Source organism: Ailuropoda melanoleuca, chromosome 13, assembly GCF_002007445.2.
Source record: "Ailuropoda melanoleuca isolate Jingjing chromosome 13, ASM200744v2, whole genome shotgun sequence".
Classification (NCBI taxonomy): domain Eukaryota; kingdom Metazoa; phylum Chordata; class Mammalia; order Carnivora; family Ursidae; genus Ailuropoda; species Ailuropoda melanoleuca.
Window position 1 is genome coordinate 86998950 of NC_048230.1, and position 26568 is coordinate 87025517.

Sequence of the window (26568 nt, forward strand, 5' to 3'; positions counted from 1 at the left end):
TCTGCCTTAGGCTCAGGGCGTGATCCCAGCATTATGGGATCGAGCCCCACATCAGGCTCCTCTGCTGTGAGCCTGCTTCTTCCTCTCCCACTCCCCCTAGCTTGTGTTCCCTCTCTCGGGCTGTCTCTATCTCTGTCAAATAAATAAATAAATAAAATCTTTAAAAAAAAAAAAAAAGAATTTATTTATTTGAGGGTTGAGTGGGGGAGAGAGAGAGTGAGTGAAGGGGGGGCAGAAGGAGTGGGAGAGAATCTCAAACAGACTCCCTGCTGGGTGATCTCATGACCCTGAGATCATGAGCTGAGCCAAAACCAAGAGTTAGAGGCTTAACAAGCTGAGCCACCCAGGGGCCCTTGTGGTTTGCTACTTTGGAAGTTGGTACTATCGTTGCAACTGTAATTAGGTCAGTAGGGTAGCCACTAGCCACTGTGGCTATTTAAATTTAAAATAGTTAAAATTAAATACATTGTAAAATTCATTTTCTAGTCGAATTGCCACATTTCAAATGCTCAGTAGCCACATGTGACTAGTGACCACCTTACTGGGTAGCACAGACAGAACATTTCCGTCAGTGCAGAAAGCCCTTCTGGACGGCATTGTTCTAAACAGTGAAAAACTGTTATAAGGTGATTTACGTGGCCTTTTTCTTAGAAGGTTGCTTAATTTAGTTATCCTGGTCTTTTCAAGTAAGTTTGAGATTAAGCGTGAGTTAAAAGTCACACGTGTCTCTTATTTAGTTGTATTATATTACTTCCCTTGATACGGAATTTTTACGTAGAATATTCTCTAGCTTCCAATGGAAGGGCACAGAGTGGTAACAGTCTTTGATTTGTGGGGAATGAGGGTCCTGCCTGAGCCAGGACAAGGCTAGGAGGGGCTTAGCTCTTCGCTGTGTGTCACCAACGGCTTGGGATATGGAGCTAGGAAGGCTAAAGGATTCTGGTTTAATCAACTGAACTTGATTTAACCAAGATGCTGTGTGGAATATAAATGTGGGGTCAGAGTGCTTGTTTGGGGGCAGCTTACTGCTCTGCAAGTCTGAGAGCCACGAACTCATCTACATAAAGGATAGCAGCTAATGAGACTTCAGACGAGCACATTCCTGATTTGAGCTTTTATTTCTGCCACGTTCCAGGTGTTGTGTTAGAGCCTGGGAAAACAGCTGTGAGCAACACGGGTGAAGCCTCTGCCCTTCTGAGATTTACAGCTGAGTAGTAGAATGGCAGCTGAAGGTTTAGGCTTTTACATTGGTGACTGTTTACTTCATTTGCACTATTTTCTCCCTGTTTTTTTCCTACTTTTATTCCCCCACTGTGAAAATAATACATCATTATTAAGGAACATGTGGAGAATAAAAGTAGAAAGAAGAAGAGGGAATTCAATGTTAATGCAGTGTTTTGTTTTGCACTATTGCTTTAAGAAAATGTATAACCTCATAGGAGTTTCCCATGACAGCCTCTGTTTAGGGCCCAGGGAATGGCTCTTACTTAAAGTGTTTTAAAAATCTGGTTAGAGTAAAATCAGAACAGCTAATGCTTTTTCCCGTCCCTGACCTATTTTGCATAAAGAAAGTACCCACTTAACTTTGCAGCTCAAGCAATTTCCAGACTACGGTGGTGGTTATAGCTCTGCCTCCCACGTTGGAACTTCAGGTTGGGAGGAATAAGCATCTGAGAGGCACAGAGACCGCTGTTCCTGGTTCCTGAGAATAGAAAGTGCCCTCTGTGGGAGGAGTAGACTAGGTGAGGTCCACACTAGCTCTCAGTGCTAATGACTGTGGAATGGTCTGGAAATATGGCAGCTAAATGCAAGCATTAGGTGTTTGAAGTATTTATACTCCATGTAGCAGTGTATCCAGATAGTGTGGAGCGGAGGCAGGCCCGGGGTTTGGTGGCATAGTGGGAAATAATTCATGGACAAGCAGTTTAAATAGGATGAGGTTTTTCTGTGCATTGTTCATATGTCAGTTTTCAATATTGCTGGAGAAGAAAGTGATGAAGCATATGTTGTGCTTCTAGTATTCATTCAGAAGGAGGGAGACACAAAAAGTTTTGTAAATACAAGATAATAGTAATATTGACAATTAAGGCATAATTATTGCTGAATTCCTTAAGCGTAAAAAAAATCCTTGTGACATGTTTTATAATGTGAGACTAAGATGGAAAGCAAGTACTCATGTGGTCAGAATTTGCTATTTGTCTGTTGGAATAGACATAAATGAAGGGACTTGCAAGGGTCAAGAAGGGGACCTTTACTTTGTTTTCTAAAAAAGAATATATCACAAATAATCTGAAGTGAAAATGCTAAAATTGCTAGCGTTTCTTAATTCAGGGTGGCAAATACTTGATTTACAGATTATTCTGTATACTTTCTGAAGCTTTTTTTCTAGTCAGAAAGAGTTGAAAAGAAGATCGCTGTTATTAGCCTGAACTCAAGCCTTGATTGATAAAAATGAGGAAAAAATTTAAAGAAAACGGGCGCCTGGGTGGCACAGCAGTTAAGCATCTGCCTTCGGCTCAGGGCGTGATCCCGGCGTTATGGGATCGAGTCCCACATCAGGCTCCTCCGCTATGAGCCTGCTTCTTCCTCTCCCACTCCCCCTGCTTGTGTTCCTTCTCTCGCTGGCTGTCTCTTATCTCTGTCGAATAAATAAATAAAATCTTTTTTAAAAAAAATTTAAAACAAATTAGGCAATACAGTCAGTTACCCAGTGTCGGTTTTCTTTATTATGGCCCTGTTAATCTGATTTTTAATTGGTAGTTCTCTGGTTTTTTTCCACCTTAGTCCACCTGAGTCATTCTGTGTATGCTTGTCCTTGACAGTTAGTCTCCGAGGAAGGGGGGGAACAGAGAAACTGTGTAGTTAGCAAAACTCGCCCAGGAGATTCTGAGGACCCTCCCCCATCACCGATGCAAATGTTTAACACAGGGCAATCGTACTTCTCTAAGCCTTTTTTCCGTTTTTGGCATCTCTTTATCCAGGGCACCAGAACTAGCTCCTCTGAAGAGTAAAATGATCTATGCCAGCTCCAAGGATGCGATCAAAAAGAAGTTTCAAGGTACGGGTTAGATTTACTTCCAGATATGGAGAGGTGTGGTGGGCCCCTGGAATGGGGGCTACGCCTTTTGTAAGAAGCACCTTATTTCTTTTGGAGAGCCTCGGTGACAAAGAAGGCAAGGGCTGCCTGTTTCGAGGGAAAACCTGGAAGGCTGAACCTCGCTTTCAGCATGTCTTCTGCCTTGTGCCAGTCACTCTGGATCTGAATGACCTGTCTTAAAAACCTTATCCTTGGAGGAGAAGGGGGGATGAGAGAAAACAAAACCCCCTTATTCTCTAGGTTGTGTGCATATTGCTTGTTTAGGCTGGTTTTAAATTAGTTTGGGATGCTGCTGAGTTCCTCACATAGCATACGGAGATTCATTGCTTTACAGTGGCCATACTACATAATGAATTTATTATTGCCTGTGAATCTGTTGACTTAACAAAGTTGAAAAAAGGATACATTCATAAATGGGAAAGGATATTCTTCATCTCTAGCTTTACTTTGGAATGGTATGATTTTAGGTACCTGACTCATCTGTGTCCAAAGGAAGGTACTCGTAATTACCACTTGAACTGGCCACTTGTCTTTGCCTTGCCACGGGGTGATTGGGATCCTGCTGAGCTGGCCTGACCATACTTACTGCCTCCAGCCAGGAGGAAGTGTTGGTATGATGGGAAGAGCATGGGGCAAATGCCCAGAGGCCTGCACTGAGGGCTAAGCTTGTAACTTAACTGCTGTGTGACCCTAGCCCAAAGCACTTAACCTCCTTGGGCCTTGATTGTCTCGCTGCAGAATGGGAGGCTTGGTGTGGATCACGTGAACTCAGTGTGACAGGTTGCCCCACCACCTTCCTTGCCATGGCCAGCTCCAAACAGCTGGGTGAGCCCAGGTCACAGGGCTGGACCCGGTGTGGTTCTTGTTTTACTGTGGCTGGTTTTTCTATTCTTGTAGTAGAACAGGTTTGCTCTAGCTTGCCTTACTTAGGAAAACGAAATCTCGCTGCTTTCCTTGAAACCTGCTGCCGTGTAGTTCAGGACTTGTCCGATTCTACATGCGCTTGGGTTGATGTTGGGCCACACCGCACCACCCCCACCCCCCGGCAGACTGTGTTCAGCAGTTGGTTAACTGATGTTTTAACATGACTTCTCAGTGTTCCACAGCGCAACTGAAAAAGATTGACGATGGATTCCTCACCATCCTTATGCTGCGTTGCCTTTCCGTGAAGGAAAGGGAATTCTTATATAGACTTGACCTGCTTACGTTAAAGATGGCCACCTTGTCGCTTTTTTCCCTTACGAGACTGTCATTGGCTTTCTCCAGTCAGTCCTAAGTGGTCCAAAAGCTGGCCTGCTGGACTTTCTGCAGCTTAGGAAATGGTCTTAAAATTACGGAGAATCAGAAACAATGCAGATGTTTACAGAGAAGCTACTGTGTGTGATTCCCTGAGTGAGTTCGTTCTGCAATGAGGCGATGTAATCTTTCTGAGACAGCCATCAGTAACACGTTTCGCATGGTTTTCATTGTGATAGAGTTCTTAAACGTGCAGAATACCACTGGAGAGCGAACTTCTAGAGCAAAGGGGATGCTGTTGTAAATACTCTTACTCTTCAGTATAGTTGACTAAATCAACTGTGCAATTGAAGCATTGAATTTATATTTTTACTTACGTTTTAAAAACCAAGAAAATTACTAGATCTGCTGTTTAACTTTTTATCAAAACACAGCATATCTATTGTACATCATAAATTTTTGTAGAACTCAGCGTTCACAAACTGAACAAAATGGTTGTTTCCTGCTTTAGCAACCAGCACTCCAGAAGTCTCCCTCGTGCCCCTTCCAGTCACACCACCTTCTCTTAGTCCTTTCCACAGAGGAACCAGCAGCCTGGCTTCTAGCAGCATAAAATAGCTTCAGCTGATTTTCCGTTATACAAATAAAATCATCCAGACTGTATGCTTTTATGAAGTTTGGCTTTTAGCGTTCTGTTTGTCAGTCATTCATTTTGATGCATGTACTTACAGATGACTTATTCTCCTTACTGTGTTGTGTTCCATTGTTTGTATATACCACAGCTTTTCTGTCCATACTAGAACTGGTCTTTTAAAACAGTTCCCTGTCTTAGAGCAAGAAATAGATTACATTTCTGCTATAATCCTTAAAGAGAATTGTTGTTTTTTCTCCCTAGGCATAAAACACGAATGTCAAGCAAATGGGCCAGAAGACCTCAATCGGGCTTGTATTGCTGAAAAGCTAGGTGGATCCTTAATTGTAGCTTTTGAAGGATGCCCTGTGTAGACATTCAGTGCCACAAACCGAAAGCTTCCATGTTTAATGTTATCCTCTTCTATATAAGTAAAGCAAATATGTTTAGGCCAGGGTCTCACAGAGGGGGAGCTGTCTTGTCATCTGTTAAAGTAAACGAAATATTCTATAAACATGTGCAGATGGCCCTAAATAAATCAAAAATCTAAAGTTTTATTGGTGTGAAATTAAATTCTTATTGGCCAAACGCCTGTTTTGATGAGTTGGCTTGTAAAGGTTTTTGTTAAACTCCTGATTTTTGGTAATGCAGTTCACCAGACAGAACAAGGGCCATATGAAGAGAATCATTGAATCTTTGTAACCTCGGCAGTTACTTTGTTTCTTTTGCTTAGAGAATTGGTCATAAACTGGTTATAATTTTGGCCCACATTCTTTATTTTCTCTTGAGCTAAACTGCATCACGGAAAATAAATCTCCTTACCACATGTAACAGCACTAATATACTAACTACAGTAAGACTAAGTCAGGAGGTCTTTACTTCGAGCAGATGTGTGATGGGGACTGCCTCAGAGCTGCGCACGCTTCTGGCCAGCACTTTCTGAGCACGCAGTCGGCGTACGGGAAGCAGCTCCGTGCACCTGCAGCGAGCTCTCCACTTGCTAGTTGGGAGACTGTTTGGGGAGTGACCTTGCATCTTGGAAAGAAAATGATGGTGTGTCTTCAGGAGAACCGACAATACCTTGTAACAACTAATTATAATGCAAATTAGGGCTCCGTTGTAATTACAACACTTTGTTAGTGAAGATGATAAAATGGTGTATTGACAAGCTGGGACACCTGTAACATCTTGAACTGTGTCTCCTTCAGAATTTCGTTGCTTCTGGTGCAGGAAGGAGTGGAAGAACACTAAGTGTATGTGTACGCTGGGGCCTGGGACAACTTCCTGATTTCCTAGAGCGGTTTATGGATTGTATGTGAAATGGGGAGCAGGGATAATGGATGACACCCACAGGAAGCCACCACCTGATGACACTTGGAAGTGATTGTCTTTAACATCACAGGCATAACACTTTGAACAATATAGAGATGCACACAGTTGAACTTAGAAGTAGCACTATTGGCTTTATGTAATAAAGGAAGCATTTTTAACTTACCTCTCGTGTAATTATTCACATGGGAATTGGGGATGAAGGACTTTGCCTTCCATCGATGGGATAAGGCGTGGAGGTTTGGGTATTTCAGACAATTAGAGTTAAGGTCACAGTTCCTTCCTCCTCTTATTGAATGAGGAAGTTGGTGTAAAAAAGTTGGGAATCTTTTTCTTACTCCAAACGTGTATCTAAATACCAGGGTTTATCTCCTTTCTGATTTATTTGGGAGGCAAAAAAAGTTATGCTTTAATCAAAATACTTCTTTCAAAATTGTCTAGAAGACCATGCTGGCTACTGGCTTACTGGTGAGCTGCTTGTCATTCTTTCATCCTGAATTTCTGATGTCCTCTGCTGTAAAGCAGTACTTTCCGCGACAGTCTCTAATAACAGGCCTCCCAAGAAGCGTCGCAGGCTGCCTGACTCAAGAATCAGCCATGTAGGTAGAGCCAGGTGTTTGGTCAAGGAGTTAAGGAGGAGGAAGTCTTTTTCTGTGGTTTCAGCTTGTGGCTTGTGGCATGTGGCACTTCTTGTAGCACCAGCACTCCCTGCTGGTGTGTGTGCATTTGCATGTGGGGGGGGTGAAGAGGGGTGGGAGGAGGGAGAGGGATGCATGCTATGGGGAGGGTTTCACACAGGGTACAAGGATATAAGAGAATGTAAACCTCTCCCACTGGCTCCATTCTCAGGCCAGAAATGGGGAAAATGCTCATAGTTACTTAAATCTCCACCTAGGGGAACTTTTGAGAGTCTTAACTGCATTCCTGAGGTGGGGGCCCAAGAATCCTGCTAACAAGGACTCCAGGTCATTCTGATGCCAAGTGAGAGTCCAAGACCTCAGCCGACTGGTGAGGAATAAAAGTGCAGGTACACTCTGCTTTCCAGGAGCACGTTGACATTCCTGCAAGTGGAGACGCGGTGCCCAAGTGTGTTCGCGGGAAGCCGACTGAAGGGTCGTCTGCGGGTACTCTTGCCCTGGGAAAGAAGCCGACAAAGCCACTGCGAACAGAAGTTCAGAGCTTGACTAGGAAGTTTGTTATTTCAGGGAATATTAATCCCCGAGAAAACAGTGAGCACAGCGACTCGGATAATAGAATTAGGCTCAGTCAAGTGGTTTCCTTTTGTGCAGAACTGCCCAGAGGACTGGCTGGTCACACATAGGAAGTGCAGCTTGTTTTAGGCTGGTTTGTTGCTCTTTGGACTCTGGCTATGCCCAGGGACACATCACTTTCCCATGATTTGGGCATTTCTGAAATAAAGACCGACAGTCTCCAGACCAAGTTCAAGCTGGGCTGTAGCTGTAAGAAGGGTCGTTATAGTTGACCCCTGGAACAACACAGGTCTGGACTGTGTGGTTCCATTTCTAGGTGGATTTTTTATAGTGCAGGACTATAAATGTATTTTCTTTGTGATTTTCTTTAGCTTTATTGTAAGAATATAGTGTATGATACACATAACATAGAAAATGCATTGATGTTTTTGTTACTGGGAAGGCTTCAGGTCACGAGTAGGTTTTTAGTAGTTTATGGGAGAGTCAAAAGTAATACAGACTTTTCACTGTGCAGGGCGGGGACATCTGTGCCCCTAACCCCTGTGTTCAAGGGTCACCCATAATTGCATTGTGGCTGCGAGAGGCTGAAATTCCAGGAGCCTGGGATTTGGTGGAAGCAAAGCTATGTAACCTGAGCTGTTTGACTGGCCAGGTCTGTCCTTGGGCTCTGCCCAGAAGACCTACCAGCCTGTAGCCGGTGCCCCCAGCGGGCCGCCCGGAGAAGTCAAGTCACTTGCCTAGGGTCACACAACTCCTCAGCAGCAGAACTGGGACTACAACTTAGATCTCTTGTTCTGGCCCTAAGCTATTCCCATTGTGGCCCGGGAGAGTTCTTCATCTCTAACATCTGGAATTCTAAGGTTAGGCCTTGTTCAGTGCCAGAGGTGAGGCTGGAACTGGGGCAGGAAAGGTAATAGTTCTTTCGGGCTTGGAATCCTGTTAGACCCAAATCTGAAGGACGCTCAGAGACAAGGCGTTTGTGGCGAGCGTCTAGCGGTTTCTGAAATCTGATGTTTTGGCTGCCTACAGGCCAGCCATCCTGGTTTGTACGTTTCGTTGAGTATCATGCAGAGGTGACCAGAGGAAGCTAGTTAGAAGATCCGGGGCTGCCACAATGGGGCTGCCAGGTCTGGAGACGCTGTTCATGGGCCGCTTGACCCTGGAGCTTCAGGTTGCGTACGGGAGCCTCTGAAGGGCAGCATAGAGACTAGATGTTCTCAGAACTCATGTGGCTGCACTGAGAGGGGGGTGTCTCAGATGCGGTTGCAGCACTGAGCCCGGGGTGCCCAGGCCGCAGCCTCTGTGAAGCCAGTCCTGGGGGGAGCAGTGCTTCCTGTCAGCAGCCTAGCGGGCAAGCCAGTGTATGCTTGTCTAGCCTGGGCGACTCCTGCCTCCACACTGGCCTTCCAAGCACAGGGCTACACAAGCCGGTTACCCGGTGCTGCAGGGGCCTTGCATTTGCAGGGTAGGGAGCTATAAATGGCCAGGCCCATGAGCCATGCTCCTTGGGCGTCTGCCACGTTGAGAAAGACTAGGGGGGCCTATCCACCCCGTTTTAGCAACTACCGACGGCAGCTGCCTCCAGTATCTTCCTGAATGGCTCTCTTCCTTCCCCAGCCTGCTGCTATAACCTTACCCAGGACAGCCCTGGAGACAAGGCCAGGCCAAGGCAAGCTCTGGCAGGCTGCTTAGCAAGCTTGGGCCCCCTCTGCTGGGCCTTGAGGCTGCATGGTACCTGCTGGGGTGGGTGGAGTGGAAGGTGGACGATGGGCCCTTAGAACTTGAGCTGCAGGAGGTCTCCAACATGGCCTTTTTGAGAGCCCCCCCCGGTCAGCCTCTTGGGGCCCCCATCCTGCATCGTGCCCACCTGTTTTACCTCCTCGAGGCAGGTGGACACCGGAGGGTCTCTGCCAGCTGGTCTGTCAGGATGCAGGGAGCAGCCGTCACCATGTAGTCCCCAAAGGCAGCAGTTTGGTACCGCCCAGATCTCCTCCCCTGCCTTTCTTGCCCCAAGGGCCCCCTTCCTGTGCCTTCAGAGGGCATCTGCCAAGCGTAAGGATTCTCAGTTCTGCAGTCAGTGTGGCAGGGCGAGGGGAGCTTACTAGAAACGTCAGCTTACAGGGCCATGGGGACGTTCTTGATGCAGGAGTCTGGTACAGGGCACATCTGGCCTCAGTTTCCCACCAGGAGACTGACCAGGACCCCAAACCACTGGCCTTGGTTAAGGCCACTGTTGGTGGGAGGAGTTGTGACTCCCTACAGGGTAGGTCCTTCCGCATGGAGTCCCTGCCCCTCGTGCACAGGGCACTTGGAAGGTGCAGTGAGGGGCCACAGGTTTGGGGGAGTTGGCCACTGTTCATGGGGTCCATGGACTCCAAAACTCAGCTCTTCCCCTCCAGCTGACCCCCTGGCTGAGTGATGCACTGACAAACGTTAGAGGTGGGTCTGAAACTTGCCTTGCCTTCTACCAGGTGAGCTTTCATTTCCGTGGGGGTTCTTTGCAAAATGTGGAGTGTACCTCCCGTGGGGACTGGAAGGTTTCATGTGAGAACCAAGCACAAGGCTGGGCACGTGGTCAGCATCAGGTATGGGCGGTCACTTTCTCCTGTTCCATCTCCTGCCAGGAAGCATGGCATCCGCGTCCCAAGTCCTGTGGGCTTCCCTCTCTTCGGCCCCCTCTAGAACAGGTCTGACGGTCTCCTCTTGCTTAAAAATCTTGTGGTTCCTACTGCTTTACCTGTCCAGATGCCTTGTCCTTCGTAACCCGGCTCCGAGGCCTGCTCGGCCTTGCCACCGATCCCTGCACCTGCTGTCCCCTCGGCCTTGAGCCCTCCCCTCTCCTGACAGACACCTCCCGCTGTGGAGAACTCCAGCTTAAGCTCACTTCTCTGGGGAGCCTTCCCCAAATTCCCAGCACCCTGGTCCCAGTACTGTCATGCCACAGAGCGCGGTTAGGTTGCCCGCAGGTGAGCCGCGCCTCAGAAGCCGAGACCAGGTCTTGGTCATGCAAATTCAGGTCAGCACTGCTGGGCCTCTGGGGGGTGCTCGGCGTGCGGAAGCTAGAGACTATGGTGCCCGGGTCACACCCACCACCCAACACCCATGACATGCATGCAGAGGTCCTAGGGCAGGCGGGAGGGACTAGTTCTTGACTTACCTTTTCTCTGGGCTCAGCACCCGCCCCATCGGGCCCGACCTGCTGAGTGCCCGCCCGCCCCGGCCAATCTGACCCCTCTCCCAGGACCGAGGCTTAGGAGGGCGATGAACAGGGACAGCACTTGCTCGAGGCGGCCCCTTGACAGGAGGACGCGTTGACGGCCGCCACTAAGCCCCGGGGCTTCTCACATTCACATTCTGTTCCTGGGTTGGTCCCACCCATCCTTTGACTCGACCCCTCCATCCAGGTGTTGCTCAAGTTACAAAGCCGCCCACACCTCTTGGCCCAAGGATGGCCCAAGGACCACACTGTCCCGGGCCACCGCGGGCACGGGGTCTGAAGATCAGGGCTGGTCGGAGCTGGCTGCTCCAGCTCTGGGCCACCCTCTTGAGGCACGGACGAGTGTCCACGCCCCCCAGGAGAGCAGAGGCCCCCTTGTTCGTTCACCGAGCTCACCTCACACAACCGCCCACGTCACCCACGGCCTGCTCGGGCAACCTCAGATCCTCAAGGGTGGGGGCAGTGATCTGCACACCTGGCCCCCAGGTGCCACGACCAGGAGACAGGCCGGGGAGGGCCCGGAAGCCCCAAGACGGCCGCTCATCTCCTGACTTCAGGGAAAGCAAGCAGCACACTTGTTCCGTCCCCAAGGGAGCCATCCCCTCTTTGTTCCTTGTCCTGGGCCTAGCGGCAAGGTCGGGGAGCCCCAGCAGACCAGACGACACCAAAAGCGCTGGGCGACAATGTTTGTTTTAATGGCATTAACATCCAGGAGGTCACACATCCATTCTTGCCGGCAACTTCTCCCAGGGGTGAGGGGCTGCTGCCTTGCTGGGTTGGGCTGTGACCCTCCAGTCCGCTCCACAGCCTTTGAGACTCATCCCCGGGTCCGCCCGCCTCCTGACCCCCAACCCAGGGAAAGAAAACAATTGCACTGACTGACACACAGATGCCCAGAGGTCCCGGCCTCCCCCGCGCATACCCTGGGGGCTGGCACAGAGCTGGTAAGGGCTTTGGCGTCTGCTCGGTGGTGGTCCAGGGCTGGTCCTGGGGAATAGTGTTTATCAAATGTGACAAAGGTTCTTTTACAAACTGGGGGTCTGGAAGATCTATTTCTGTGATTCTAAGAGACTCTCGTCTCTAATGGCTTCTCTCAGAGCTACTGGAGGTTGGGCCTGGATAACGCTGTGTTGGTTGGTTGATTTATTTGTAAGGAATGTGTAAGGCATTTTGGTAAGTTGAACAGTAACTTCTTTTCCTGAAGAGGAGACTCAGACAGATGTGCCCTCCTTTGAGCTGCTACCATCCTCCTGTGAACAAAGGTGGGCAGAGTGGGGGAGCAGCTGGAGCCAAGGAGCCTAACTCCTAGGTACCTCCAGTCCCCCTTGGGATTAATACCCCCACACCACTCCCGTCCCTACATAGAACACGCAGCCCGGCAAGTCTGGAGAACCACAGTGGACTCCGGGGGCTGGTGGGAGCTGACAGGAGAGGGAGCTCCCTGAGTTTGGGTGAGGCCCCTGGTACCCAGGCTGCGCAGAGCGAGGACCTAGCTGGCAGTGGGGGTCCAAGAGGCACTGCCCACCAAGGGCAGTGACAGAAGGGTGGGTGCTGGGCCCAGAAGGCTGCATGTCCCCACTAAGTCCCACCCCCAGGCCTGGGTCTCCTATCTCCCTGGCACCCCAGGAGTCCTGGGGCCTCCCACACACTGCTCCTCCCCGCCCCCCCCGGGGGAGGGCCCACCTCCAGGGGCTGGGGACACCAAGGCCTTGGGCGGAGCTGAGACACTCACTGTTTCGTCCAGCTGCTCCTGCAACTTCTTCATGGTCTCTCGCTCCTTCGCCAGCTGCTCCTGGGTTGTCTTCAAAAGCTCCTGTAATTTGGTGGCAGCGCATCCCAGGTCACTGGTTAATTTCTTCTCTTTTTCTAGTCTCTCCTGGGGGTCAGAGGGGCCAAGGGGATGAGCCATCTCGTGGCACACAGCAGAAGGACCACCTGCTCTGCCCGTGGGGCCCCGCTGCCTGCGAACTGGAGTCCTCCAGAGGTGTGAGGCTGTGGTCTCCTGCTCACCCAGACAGGGGTCGGTGCCCCGCTACCAGCACTGCCAGGACCCCTGTGACACTGGGGAGGTCCCGGTGCACTGGGACTAATGTGACAGAGGAACTGAACTTCCAGTCTTTCTTCATGGACACAGCCACACTGACTGGTGGCTGCCCGGTGTGACCTTGGGGGTTTAGGGATCCCACCAGCCCCCATCTCCACCAAATGAGGCCAGACCCTGCTCAAGGGGCCTCAAGAGGGCTCCCCCTCCCACCCCCACCCCAGACAATGACCACGGGAAGCTGGAGGCAAGAGCTGGCCCGGGGGCCCCTCTACCCTGACTACCCGCCCCACTTCTACCTTTAGCTGCGTGACCGCCTCTGCTTCTGAAGAGTCGAGGGGCCCCATGCTGCGGAGCTTCTCCAGCTCCGCCTGCAGCCGACACGCCGAGCTCTGAGCCTTGGTGGGGAGAGGGCAGGGGGGCGTGAGCGGGAGGCCCGACACCCCCGCAGCTCCGCCACGGGACGCCCAGCAGGAAGGGAGGGCAGTTCAAGGCAGGGGCGGGGGGTGGGGGGCCGAGGGGGGACCGCCCAGCAGACTCCTGGCCCGCACCCCACGGGCCCTGGCACACGGGGGGCTCCAGGGGCAGGGCCTGACCTCCTCGAACTCGGCCGTGAGCTTCTGCCGCAGCACCTGCTCGCCCTCCAGGGTGGCTTCCGTCCGCTCCAGCTGCGTCTTCAGCTGCATGGAAACACCACACACAGACTGTGGGAACTGGGGAGGGACCCCTCGGGGACCACGGCTGCTGGGCGCGCTCCACCTTCTGGCTGCACCTAGTGCTCCCTCAGCCTCTCCCTGCCTCTGCCTGCCATCGGACAGCCTCTCCCAAAGCTCCCCCTTTGGGGAGATGGTGCCTCAGCCCCAGGGACAGAGCTGGGGGACTGAAAAGAGACGCTACTAGGACCTCTGCTGACCCGAGCCGCCTTTAGCGAGAGCCACACAGGACGAGGATGCCCCACAACTCCATCCCCACCGCTGCTCCTCCGGGGACAGGCCCCTGCCTCCCGGCGAGGGTGCTCAACCACAGTTACTTGGGGCCCAAGTCTGGGGAGCAAGCGCCCTGCTACGGACAGCCCAGCAAGGGCCACAGTGGGAGGTCAGACTCCCCAGCCACAGGCCCAGCCGCCCTTCAGCCCTCCCGCACACAGGGTTAGGATCCAGCGCCTGACACCTTTCTACCTGGCCACTGCCCTGCCCTGCCCTCTGCTCTGGGGCTTCCTCAGAAGCTTGGGGGCCCCTAGCTGGGCAGAGTGGGGGCGCAGAGCAGGCGGTGGAGGCCCAAGCAGCCAATGTTCAGCCGGAACAGACGCCTGCCACCATCTGGCCCTTGTGCTCCAGTTGGGCAGGTGGGGGCCCATGCGGGCTGTTAGTGACAGATATCTGGGGACCAGCTCACCGCCCTAACCTCGATGGGGTCCTGCTCTGCTGGGGGGGCAGCTGAGGACCCAGCTACGTCACCATCCTCTACGTGGCTCTTCATCTCACTCAACTGCTGCCTGACCTGAAACAGGGAGGGGTGGGGGTTTGTGCCAATCACAGCCGGACACGTGGCCACTGCGCGTACACACGCACGTGGGGACACACACACACACACACACACACGCACAAACCCCCTCAGGAAGACAGCAGGTGCTTCCGATGGCTGGAGCTCCAGGGGAGACCTGGTTTGGCAACCCTGACCCCTCAGTGGAGCCAAACTGAGGCCTAGGGGCCATCCCTGTGCTCTGCTCCAAGGCCAGCCGTGGAGCCCTCCCCAGGAGCAAGGTGACCGCTGATGGACACAGCGCACACAGAGCTAAGGAACTGAAAAGGAAGTGAGAGGCAGCGGACGGGCTCGGCCCAAACAGCGCCGGCGGGGTCCCGGGTCCCTTCCAGCTGCAGGCCACTGTCCAGAGCCCTCTTTAGGGTCTAGAAAAGATGATGAGAGGACACCTGCCTAACAAGGTTCTCTCACATCAGAGCGCCACTGCCGGGAGCAGGGGACACATCTGGGGACCCCCACGCCCCAGGGCCTCGGATCGGAAGCAGCAGCAGCATCACCCATGAAGCTCTGGTAAAGGTTCTTTCTAGTCGAGGGATCGGGGTGGGCCCTTGGTATGAGCTCCCTGGGGGGCACGGGTGGTCTCAGACCCCCTCCAAGAGGCACATCCCAAGGCCTGTCCTCCGGCTTCCCTCCCTCCCAACAGCAGCCCCCCAAAGGTGACACCAAAATGCACAGGCCTGTAATGATGAGAAATTCTGGGATTTTCTCTGCACGTGACCTCCACTCGGGCAGAACCCCCAGGCCCTGTCACTCAGACCCGGCGTAGGCCAGGGCTTTGGGGAATGGCCCTCGGGCTCAGGCAATGGGGCCCAGATAGCACCCGCTCCCCAGTGAGGCCTGAATAAGCCGGGGCGCGCTGGGGGGTAGGGCGGAACACGTACCCCCCCGCCCCCGGTGCAGGGGCTGCTCGTGGCTCGGCGGCTGCCGGGGGAGTGCCCACGCCCTGGACCAGACCTGCCTGCTCTTCATAAATCAGGCGTGTGTTTGTCTTCAAAATCTGCCAATTTCTAAGTGGGAACGATGAATTCAGGATTTTAAGAAAGGCTGCAGATCCAGCAGCACGGGCTGTGGCCTCACAGGCGACTGCTGGTGGCTGCAGCCCCAGCGCTCGTGCTGATGGGGGGAGGCCTGCCTCTGTGAGGCCCGGCTGACCTGGCCAGGAAGCAGGGAGCAGGTCAGCCACCAAAGCAGCTAGGAGGACCCGAGGCCACCTGGCCCGGCAGGAGCCCCGCACCTCTGCCAGCATGGCACCCCCGTCTGCCCCCTGCCCCAGGGTACAGCAGGCCTCCGTGCACAGCCGCAGGTTTGACTGAACTGATCTGAGCCACAGGGCTCACAGGGAGCTGCACTGCCTGGAGCCCCGCCCCGGAGCTCCCAGTGTTGGTCCCGGCAGCCACCACCCCCACCCCACCCCAGCTTGGAGCCCCTCCAGCAGGGCCCGTCAAGCCTGCCCCTAATGCTGGATTGGCGCACACCTCCCTGCCACCAGGCCGTGTTACCTTTGACGGGGTGGAGAAGCACAACTGGCCAGTTAACCACACACACACGCACACGCACACCCACACCCTGGCACATGCCCGCTTCTCTCCACGCTCACTCACCAGGGCGAGCTCATCGCTTTGTTTCTGGGCTTCACTCTTGGCTGCATCCAGCTGAGACTGAGATTCTAATAAAAGCTGCCTCAACTTGGAGAGGAAACGGGCCCAGGTGACAGAGAAGGGAGAAAACCAGTTCCTATGCGTTAGCACAACAGACAAGCGAACACGACACGTCCCTGTAACCCACTGCCCGACAACATCACGGAGCAGAGCAGCCACGGTGGGGGCTCCTTGGCCTTCCAGAACTGTCTTTCTTAAAGACTTCAGAAGACAGAAGCCACTACGTTCCTGCCTTGGACTTTCCTTTACGGACTGTCTTGTAAAATAGGCCAAAAGTCTGAGACCAAACCAGCATGGGGGCGGGGCAGGCTTGTGCTTTCTGCTTCTGACCAAACACAGTAGCAGATTTAAACTCGTCTGCCCCCAAAACGGTGTTCCCGGGCCAGGGAGAGAAATCTCCCGTCCCATGGGGCTTTCTGAGCTCTCCCCCCCCACCCCCGCCACACCTCCTCGGCTCAGCTGGCCCGAGGCCAGGGCCGAAGCCTGAGAACCCAGACTCCGCTCAGGTGAGTGAGAGCCAAGGGTGAAGGAGGCACGCGGAGCGGCTGGACACCCCACTGGGCAGACTTACCCCCGCCACCTCCTTGGCGTAGTTCTGGCACTCGGCGCTGGCGGCCACCATGTGCTTCTCCAGCTCTGCCTCCAGATGTGAGGTGTGCTCCCTCACCTGGACACACACACACACGCACACACGTGTCAGAGGCCTCGAGCGGGCCCGCAGGAGGCAGTGACCACAGGGAACAGACAGGCAGCGGTCTGGCTGCCCAGGGGTAAGGGCTGGGACACCATCCACGGCCTGTCGGCAACGGGCCAGCCAAGGACCGGCAGAGACGAGTCCCTGGCAGTGAAACACCTTCCCAGACTCCAGCACTCCCGGGCCCAGACGTGTGCTCAGCCTCAGCAGGGGAGGAGAGGAGAGCTTTTCAATTTGCTGGCTGGGTGGATGCCAGGGGCACCCTCCAGGAAGCAGGGCTGACGGGGTGTCGGCAGACAGCTCTGGGGCCACCTCGCACCCGGCCTGCGACGCGGCCACTGCAGAAGCCGCCGCGCTGGGGCCTGGGGCTTGGCGTTCCGTACAGGCCCACGGCTGCCTCGGGTCACTCTGAGCCTGCGGGCGGCTCTCATGAAGGAAAAGCAGGACTGACAAGACCCCTTCGCCTCTCTCAAGACATGTAGTCCCCGAGGGAAAAGTAACTACAGGGGCCTCTGTAAGAAAGAGAGCGGCTCTCTGAGCAGAGCCCTGCACCTACCTGCTCTGAACTTTCAAGTTCTCCTTTTAGCTTCTCTACAATGTCTTCGAGATGTTTCACTGTGACCCGTGACTGCCAAGCCAAGGGGAAGGTCCAGTCAAACACAAGCCCCTGGAAGGGGACGGTCCCAGGACCCAAGCAGGACGGGCCCCCTCCCAGGAAGCCCAGTGGTGCCTGCCCACCTCCTCAAGTGTGACCAGCAGCCTCTTCCTTGGGGGGAGGGGGTATCTCGAGACTGTCGCCCTTGATGGCACATCACCAAAACCCAGCAAACTCGCCTCCTGTCTCCCAAGAGACCCACGGGACTCCCATCTGCTTTCCCCCCGGTTTTGACACAATTCTGACCTAGCTGTCCATCTCTAGTAAGTTATGCTTGAATTCCTAGGGAAGGGGGACCCCCCGGAGCGACACCTGTGTCACGGCCCCTGGGACAGGGCCTTGGGCCCCTCCTGTACCTGCTGGAGCTCTTCCTCCGTGGCGCTCACTTTGGCCTTCCACACGTTCTCCTCGTCCTCCACACTCTTCTGCAGGTCTCTGAGCATGCCCTCCTGCGGGAACAGGACGCTGAGGCGGGGCCCCTTCCCGGAGACCCTGCCCCCCACGAACGCAGCTGCAGCCTCCCGTCCCCTGGTTCCTCTGGGATGGCTGCTCTCTGATTCCGTCAGTGTCACGGGGGGAAGACGGTGGGTCAGTCCCGGAGTGGGGTCGCTGGCCAGTGTGTGAATGAAGACTGCGGGCCCCACAAGGGAGGCCATTAGGACTCTCATCTCTGTTGGGTTTCTCCCTAGCGCTGACCTCAGTGGCCCAGGGCGAGGAGCACGGGATGGGGTCAGGCAGGAGGGCTGGACCTAGCATGGCTCCTGAAGTCACAGACAGGGTGGCTTCAAGCCAGCCACCAGCCAAACGCTCACCTCTTCCTTTCCCAGTCTGTTCCACGTCATGACTGTCTCTGCACCCCTAACCCCCGAAGAGCCAGCCCCAAACCCACAACCCAGGCCTCTCCTCCGCGCAGAAGCAGTGATGGCCTGAGCACCTCGCTCATCCCCTTTACCGCTCAGCCAGAGAAATGGGGCCCAGGGAGGGGCTGTGACTTGCCGAAGGTCACACAGAGCCAGCGTATGAACCCGGGGCTCTCTTCCCAAGGCCTCCAGCCTGAAGGCTCAGTAAGCTCCTTCCCAGCAGCCCCGAGGGACCCCCGTAAGAGCCCTACCGTCTCAGCCAGGATGGTGCGGTACTGGTCACACTCGGCCTGCAGATTGTTCTGGGTCTCCTCAGCCTCCCGCAGCTTGGAGGCCAGGTCCTGAGGGCAGAACAGGGCTCTGGTTAGCCAAACACAAAGGTTTCGCCCCACTGCCCAAGGACACAACTCCGGGCACCCTCCCCTCCCGGGGCCAGGGGCCAGCAAAAGGGACAGCAGAGGCCCAGTGAGGGGGGGTGTCAGCAGCCGTGCTCACCGACGAGGGCTCTGCTCTAGCTGGCAGCTGCTTCAGCAGCTCGGGGCCCTTCTCTCGGAGCTCCTGCAGCCACTCGGTGTAACTCTGCAAAGACACATGCGAGGTGGGGCCCAGGGACATTTCCTCTGGGCAGCGGGGTCCCCCGGGAGCCGCCCCCCCCTACCTGGGGCGTGGAGCTGGAGAGCGCTGGCAGCAGAGCGGACAGGGCCTCCCTGGTCTGTGTCTCGGTCAGGCTGAGCTGCCTCTCTGATTCCTCCTGGAGGAGAGGGGAGGGCGGTGTTCAGCGTGCGCTTCAGGGCAACCCCAGGGAGCAGCTGCAGATGCCTGGTCCCCACCTCAGCTCTTCAGGGGAGGGACAAGCTCAATGCAAAAAGCGGGAGGCTGGATGAGGCTGATGGGGGTGTTGGGGTGGGGCTCAGCCTCGGCAGCGGGTTCTGGCCCCCTCGGTCTGTGCTGGGTCAGTTTTAAGAGATCTCCAGGTGGCTGGAGGGAGATGGCCAGCTAGCCCACATGGCAGGTGAGCCCACCCATGATCTGTTCTCCATTTGAGAGCTCTCCACACGAGCGTGTGCATGTGCATGCGGGCGAGTGTACGCGTGCTTGCACATGTGTGGACGACCAAGTCACTGTGGGGGCCAGGGAGGAGGCAGAGGAGAAGTGCCTCTCCCAACAGCCACCATGCAGGGCTCCTGCCAGCCAGCAGCCCAGGAGGGGCAAGGATCAGCACCCCCGCTCCGCCAAGGGGGTACCCCACCCAGAAGGGGTAAGGGCTTAGTGGGGGCCATGTCTCCCCTGAAGTCTGGCTCGCCCTGGCTGGGCTGTGCTGGGCCAGATCCCACCTGTCCTCCTTAAGGCTCCTGCACAAAATGCAAGCAAGGGACGGAAGAAGGATGGAAGGGGCTATAAAGCGAAGCCCAGCACAGCATACGTGTCTCCGGGGACACGTAACACCCCTTCCCCAGACCCCGGGGAGGTTTCTGGCTAAAAGAAAGTCTCATCTAACAACCTGTCGCTGGCAGACTGAACCTGCTGCTGGCCCGCTGTGATTGTGTCACAGCTGGACACCTGAGGGGGACACCAGAACTCCGACTGCATTAGGGCCTTCGAGCGGCGTTCTGGAATGTGTGACAAACAGACACCCAGCCTAACCACAGCACCCATGTGATCTGGACTCGAGTTTCAGAAGGGGACCCTTTTCGGCTAGTCCAGCGATGCAGACAATGCCGGCAGACAATGCCGGCGCCTGCTGTGGATCCTTGACCTCACGACCCCCGTCAGGCCCCCAGGTCACGTGAGTCCAAGGCAAGGGCCAGAGGACCTGGAGGCCAGCTCTTATCTATCTGGCTGCACGGCTGGGAGCCTGGGCTGGGAGCCAGTCAGGCGACGCCTCCCGTCACAGCTTTTGCATTTGGTACAGAAAGGCCAACAGGCTCCCGGGTCACCTGCGGGGAGTCTCCATACAGCTGCCACGGCGGGACCTGAGGCCAGCCTTCCACCTCCCAACTCGACTTGGGGCCTCATCTGATACACCCCTCAGGCCTCCTGGGAGGCTCATGAAAGTCCCTGCAAAGCTCACGATAACAGGACAGACATTCCTTCTGCATGAGTGAGGCTGGGAGGGGAGGGCTGGCTGCCTGGGGCCTTTCATCAAGGAGGGAAACACAGGGCAAGAGGGGGTGGGCGAGGCCCTCACTGGCCGCCGCCTGCCACGTCCCCCCCCCACCCCACCAGAGCTCAGGGCTGGCTCCCAGCCCGGGGAGCCAGAGGCAACATGGGGCCCCCGGACACAGAGACACCCACACTCCCCCCACCTGGGTGGCGCAGAGCTCTGGACTCATCAGGCTGCAGGGGCCAAGGGCTTGTTGCTAAAGACAGCCTTCCCTCCGTGATTTACTGTAAAGATCAATCCCAGACCTCTCAGGGCCAGGATTTCAGAGGCCCTGAGAAAGTGGCACGGGGGAGAAACAACACGAAGAAAGTCCACAAGGACAGGCCAATCTTGGACTCACTCAAAGGCAGTCCAGCCAGGTGGGCTCACAGCCCCCACCACCTGTCTCTGTGCCCTGCTGGCAAAGGGCCCAGCTGAGAAAAAGCACCAAGGGTACGTTTCCCCCTTCATCTCAAGGAGAAAGGAAGCAAAGGAAGGAGAGAGGAGGAGGGCAAGGAGGAGGCTGCAGGGGCACAGAGCACACCGTCTGCTGGCCTCGGGGCCCCCGGCATGGATCTCTGAGGCACCGAGGCTGCTCTGCACACAGTTTGTGTGTTTTGTGTGGTTTGCTAAACCAGCAGGGGAGCCTGAGCAAGGGATCTGACCTTGGCCTGGGTCAAGGAGCGTAGCTTCTCCTCGCAGGCTCTCTCAGCTGAGGCCAGAGCCTCCATGGCCTTCCAGTTCTTCTCTCGGAGATCCTGGGAGGAGACGTGGGAAAGGTCAGTGGCCAGGTGGGGGCAGCCGCTAACGCATCCCCCACAAGCTGCCTCGGCCGGGCTCAGCAGGGAGGGAAAACCCTCCCTGACCCCACTTGGGACCCCACAGGGAGACTGCAAAGGGACCAAATGCCCTTTCTCTTGGCCCGTGTCTGCGGGCCTCTCTGGGGCAGCCCGCTATGGAGTGGCTGTGGTACGAGGGCGTGAGGAGGTGGGCATCTTTTCAGGGAGGCTCTAGTGTGAAGGAGAGAGAAGAGAGGGTCAGCCTAGCTCCTCAGAGAAAGGCTTGTGCTACCACTGAGTGGCTGTAGCCATGCTGGGCCCAGGGAGGCACGAGAGGGGCTCCCTGGGGAAGAGCGGATGGGGCTGCCCGCGAGCCAGGGCTGTGTGAGGCGCGAGGGGCAGGCAGCCTGGCAGGGAGGACGCGGCTAAGGCCCCTCCTTACCAGCCCCCGCCCCCAGCAGAGGAAAGAGCCTTCTCCAGCCCCTTCTCCCGACAGCAGCCTCCCCACTCCAAGGTGACCATGTGACCCAGCCCAGACCAAGCAGGACATTCTGACCCCATCAAGGGCTGGGAGTGGGGGAGGGGGCGCCACACTTGGGCACAGGCCCCAAGTCCACCCAGTGGGTGTCAGCCCTGGGAATGTGATGGAACCAAGGGGAAAGGAGGCCTCACCCAACCCTCGCCCCTTCCTGAGGGGTTAGGGGTGGGTTTCACACGAGCCCAGCCTCACGCCCGCGTCCTTAGCACTCACGTTGTTCTTTACTTTCTGCTGCTCAACTGCCTCCTTGAGCTCGGTGGCCTCCTTCTCCAGGCACCACACCTGGGACTCCAGCTCCTTGAGGCTGAAGGGAGAGAGGGAAGTCAATGCTGAGCTCCAAGCACCCGCAGTGTCCCCAGGCCTTGTCTCCGGAGTGCCCCTTCTGCTGCCTGGACAGCCACCCAGAGCCACTCACCTGGGGCCAGTCCCCTCCCACTGCCCCCAACCATCTCACAGGGCACAGGCTTTCAGGGGAGCCCAAGGAACCGCCCTAACCCCATCCTCCCCACTCATCCCAGTGGCCCAGGGGCCTGGGTGCAGACCCAAAAGGCCACCAGAGTTCTACCTGGTGACACGGGCCACTGGGACGGCAGAGGTCAGAACAGCCATAGCGGCCAGGGAAGGGATGCACCCAGACAGCTGGGTTTTGGGGATGCCTTTTCTTCTAGTGAACTGAGCCCTGTCACCCGGCACGTGGCTCCCGTTCGACTTGGTCCTGCTCTGTCCCCACAGAACATGTCAGCTGGCCCTTCCCTGTGGCCACACCGGGCCCTCCAAAGACATGGGCTGGGCCTTCCCACAGGACTGCTGAGCTCGAGACTCACGCGGTGCTGTCACCCGCACCCCCAGCAAGACTCTGGACACCTCTGCTCTCTGCCGGGTACAGCAGAACCATCCTTCGTCCAAAACCTAACCCTGCTATGCCCCAAAGGCTCCCCCATCAGGGCTCTGCCCAGGCTCTGGGGAATCGGCCCCAGATCACCCCCAGATGCCACGGTGTGGGGGAGATGTCAGTCCGTCTTTTCATGCTTCTCTCCGCAATCAAGAGCCCAGTGGGCCTCGACCACCCTCATCACCCAGAGAGAGGCTGATGCCGCTAGAGCGGGACCAGCCATTCTGAGGAACAGCCTTCAGACACTTCAGTATGTCGGATTCTGCACTAAGCTCTAGGACAGGAAGGTCCCAGGAACACGTGAAATCTAAAGTCTAGAAGTGATTCACTTGGGACTTGAAATCGGGAAAGAGTCCCCACCCGAGGATGCGCCCACCAGAGGGGCCTCCACCAGCCTCAGGGAGCCGCTGCCAGCCAGATGAGGACACAGTCATCTGTATTTGTTCGCACGGGCCACGGGCAAAACCATCTTGAAAACCACCAATCTAACGGGTGTTAGGGCCGAACCAAACAATCAAAGTGCGGGCTGAGCCTGCTCGTTGCCCCGCGCGCCCAACCTGGGAAAGGCCTCCCACTGCCTTTCCTCGTTACTCTAAAACCCGCTTTCGGAAAGGCCTTCAAGTCAGTTGACTCCTTGGGTCTTGGTTTCAGGCCAAGGGACCCTTGAAGCTGTGCTGGGACCCTTCACAGCTTTTCCTCAAGCCCCCTGCATCATGGGAGAGCCTGCAGCAAACCGCCCCACGAGAGCAAACGCAAAAGAACAAGACCTGAGGAGGAAGAGGCAGCAGGCAGGTGGCAAGGACATGCCAGCGATCACCCCCTGGTGGCCGCTGCCTGAGTTCTAGAACATCGGGGTTGGACCACTCCTCTCCACCCAGAACAGAATGGCCTGACCCAGACACAATTTTCTGATGAATTCAGAAGGACACTTAAAAAACTGATTTCTGCCAAACACATCTGCACTGCACAAAACAGTAGGATTAACCGTATTTGCACCATGACTTACACATGACACACTTGCTGTGTGGTCCAAGAATCTGATCTTAAAATACAAAAGCAAAAACAACAACAAAAACAAAACAAAAAAACCAAACCCTAATCAAACTCTCCACTCCGATAGCTACCACGAGAAACGAAGTCCCCCTGAGCCTTCTGCAGCACCCTGAGAAAGGGACACAGAGAGTTGGTTCTGTGTCTTCCACGAGGCATTTTGGGCTCTCTGGCCTCCTTCCTCAGCCCCCAAACACGGAGCCCGAGGTTAAGAAAGAACCACGGGCCATGGCCTGAGGCGGCATGGGGGCGGGGGGTGACTCACTGGCAGCCGGCCAGGGGACTGGCCGGGACAAGGGAACCTTGTCAGCGGACGGTCTGGGACACATCTGCCCGTCTGCATGGGGATGAAGGCCGCCCTTCATGCCTCACTGCCACGCGGCTACCCTGCGGAGCCCTGGCCCTGGCAGCCACGACCCAGCTCCCAAGCTTCTGGCCATCAGCTCGGGGATGTGTGGTCCAGCGGTGCCGGCCCAGGGACTCCAAGCCCCCTAACTCAAGCCATTCCCCCCAGGTGTAGGTTCCGGCCTTAGCAACAGCAAACAAACAGTCCCCTGAGCACAGCCTGGTGCTGGGCCACCAACAGCGAGAGAAAACAAGGTCCGCCAGCAGTGAAGTTACCTTACGGACAATCCTGTGATTTAGCTCCCAACTGCACCGACATCACAAATCTGGGCAAAGCGCCGAGTGACCCCCGCCTCCCTGCCAGGTTCTCCATCTGGGTGCGTAACCCTCGCCTTGGAGACCCTCCGACCAGCTAGTCCTTCGACCGAGAGATGGATGGATGGAAGGACGGGAGGAGGCAGAAGGTCTAGAACCCTCCCACCCCCCGCCCCTGGCTGAGGCATCTGCCACTCTCCACACAGATAAGTCAAGAGGGGGCAAGGAGCTCTTTGCAAAGATGCCTTCTTTCCTGCCTAGGTCTGCACCCTGTGCTCAGAGCCACTGGAGGGGGCGGGGAAGGGCAAGGGCCTCCGAGGTGGCCCCGTTGAAAGCCCTGGCTGCTCTGTGCCGAGGCTGTGGCCCTCCGTTTCCACTTACCGGGCCTGCTGCTCCGCCTGGCTGGCCTGGAATGAGAGACAGAAAGCGCTATGGTCATCATGAGACTGGCCCCTTGTGGCATGTAGTCAGGACAGGGCCCCATCCACTCTCAGCCCTCTCTACTTGGCTGGATGGACTGTGGCCTTCTCCCTCCCCCTCCTCAGGCTGACCTGGGCGTCCTGGGTGTCCCGAGCCTGGCCTGCCTCCAGCAGGGCCTCAATGGACCGGATTCTCTCCGTGAGCTGTGAGTTCTCGGCCCTGGCCTCTTGGAGCTGCCCGTGGAGACCACTCAGCTCCTCGCACTTGCTCTTCACCTCTGCCTCGGAGGACTGCAGTTTGCTGTGCAGCTCTGGGGGAAAGGAGGGCAAGGGTGGGTGGGGGCGGGAAACGCTGGGATGGACACCCCCACCACCTCTCCTCTAAACACAGCTCCCAGGGCTCCCTCCCCTGCCCCCTCTCTGTGCCTCGGCTGGTAAGACAGAGTTGTGACCGCTAGGGCGCCTTACGAGCCGATGGATAAAGGCAGTCACTCTGGCTTTGCTCTCCAGGACACATTATGCCCTCGGATCACTCCTGGGAAAATGCTGGAAATCTAAAATGGATTCCAGCTGCAGTTGCTAAACATTCATTCTCTGGGAGACCAGCTTGTATCAGCCGAGTTGTGCTTAGGCGACTGGAACCCAGCACTCCCGCCAACCACCCCAGTCTCCTAGTCTGGCTGCTCTGCTTCCCCGTGCTCCCGCTTCTCACAGGCCAGTGAGGCCCGTGGGTTCCACAGCCACCACCTCCCAAGTCCCTCCCTGGCTCACCAGGACCCCTGGGGCCCCCTGGGCCATGCCGCACTCTTCTGACTGCGAAGGCGACTTACAGGCTTAGGAGACCACAGGCCCACCCTCCAAACCTGGCCTCTTGGGCTGAGTGAGCCAGGAAAGCTAGAAAGGTCCAAAAGGAGGCAGCCGAGAAAGTCGGCAAAGGCCTCAGGGGTGCGGCAGCTCACCCAGAGCCACAGTGCCAGGTCGGGCCCCGCGGCAAGGGAGGCTCCAGCCGGAGGCACCTTCCGCACCCCAATACCCCCGCCCGGCCCGCAAGCTCCCCCCAGCACCTGGTTCCGGCGGCTCTGCCCCCACCCCCGTGGCCAGCCCTTCACCTGGCTGGGTGCCATGGCCACCTCATGACTTCCTGAGGGGCAGAGTCAGGGATCCCGTGCCGCCTCACTTGCCAACAGGGCTGGCCCTCTTTATGGGTGTGGGGCCGGAGCGGTGTGCGGACCCACATCAGGCACACCCCTGCAGGCCCGCTGGGGGCCCCGCAGCCAAGGGGCCGCCCTTACCGGCCATCTGCTGCTGCTGCTCCTGGGCCTTCTCGGCGTCTGCCCGCAGGCTGGCGTGGCTGGTCTGGGAGCGGCACAGTTCCCGGCTGACCTCGTCCAGGCGCTTCTGCAGGGCCTCCTCACTCTCCTTGTGAGACGCCTAGGGCAGAGGCAAGAGGGCCGTGAGGAGGCCAGACCCCCAGCTGGCTCTGAGGCCAAGGACCACGGAGAGCTCTTCACATCCTGCCAAGCCGGCCGAACGACCGTTATAAAACGCTCCTGGATTTCCGAAGTCGGTTCACCCACTGAGAGCGCCGGGAGGCGTCCCCCCCAGCCCGAGTAAGCTCTCAGGAAGGGGCCCCAGGTGAAGAAGTGTGATTGCTAACAAGAAAAAGCCCTATTTTGACTTCAGTGTGACACACAGAGATGCCTCCCGCAGCCTAAACATCCAGTCCAACTCAGTGATTTCCCACGTGGGCCCCTCCCAGGCTCACATCTGGCGAGCTCTTCTTCTGGGAAAGCCCTATTCTAGGCACTGTGCGTGCATTGGCATGGTTAATCCCCAGCCGGCCCACGACGCAGGTACCACAGTTATGCCCGTGTGACACATGGGGACACTGAGGCTCTGAAATCCCCAGTATGCAC

At 56.1% G+C, this 26568-nt stretch overlaps 2 protein-coding genes across 8 annotated transcripts in view; one reads left to right on the top strand and one right to left on the bottom strand.

Annotated features, from left to right (window-relative positions):
• Window positions 1-6458, top strand: part of DSTN (destrin, actin depolymerizing factor) — a 38509-nt gene extending 32051 nt beyond the window's left edge. Inside the window, exons 3-4 of the mRNA XM_034640435.1 lie at window positions 2982-3058; window positions 5229-6458. Of these exons, the coding sequence (XP_034496326.1) occupies window positions 2982-3058; window positions 5229-5338 (187 nt within the window). The 3' untranslated portion in view covers window positions 5339-6458. The remainder of the gene's footprint in view (window positions 1-2981; window positions 3059-5228) is intronic.
• Window positions 6459-11395: 4937 nt separating this feature from the next.
• Window positions 11396-26568, bottom strand: part of RRBP1 (ribosome binding protein 1) — a 53796-nt gene continuing 38623 nt past the window's right edge. For 6 of the 7 annotated variants that reach the window (XM_034639867.1, XM_034639865.1, XM_034639871.1 and 3 more), the window contains 17 exons: window positions 25945-26083; window positions 24785-24963; window positions 24615-24640; window positions 21845-21935; window positions 20980-21072; window positions 18830-18922; window positions 18667-18750; window positions 18423-18512; window positions 17668-17760; window positions 17213-17284; window positions 16534-16629; window positions 15906-15989; window positions 14167-14262; window positions 13359-13442; window positions 13062-13160; window positions 12454-12597; window positions 11396-11971 (listed from right to left, as the gene is read on the bottom strand). In XM_034639867.1, coding sequence (XP_034495758.1) covers window positions 11933-11971; window positions 12454-12597; window positions 13062-13160; window positions 13359-13442; window positions 14167-14262; window positions 15906-15989; window positions 16534-16629; window positions 17213-17284; window positions 17668-17760; window positions 18423-18512; window positions 18667-18750; window positions 18830-18922; window positions 20980-21072; window positions 21845-21935; window positions 24615-24640; window positions 24785-24963; window positions 25945-26083 — 1602 coding nt within the window. In that variant the 3' untranslated portion in view covers window positions 11396-11932. The remainder of the gene's footprint in view (window positions 11972-12453; window positions 12598-13061; window positions 13161-13358; window positions 13443-14166; window positions 14263-15905; window positions 15990-16533; window positions 16630-17212; window positions 17285-17667; window positions 17761-18422; window positions 18513-18666; window positions 18751-18829; window positions 18923-20979; window positions 21073-21844; window positions 21936-24614; window positions 24641-24784; window positions 24964-25944; window positions 26084-26568) is intronic. The other variant, XM_034639868.1, reaches the window with a different exon arrangement.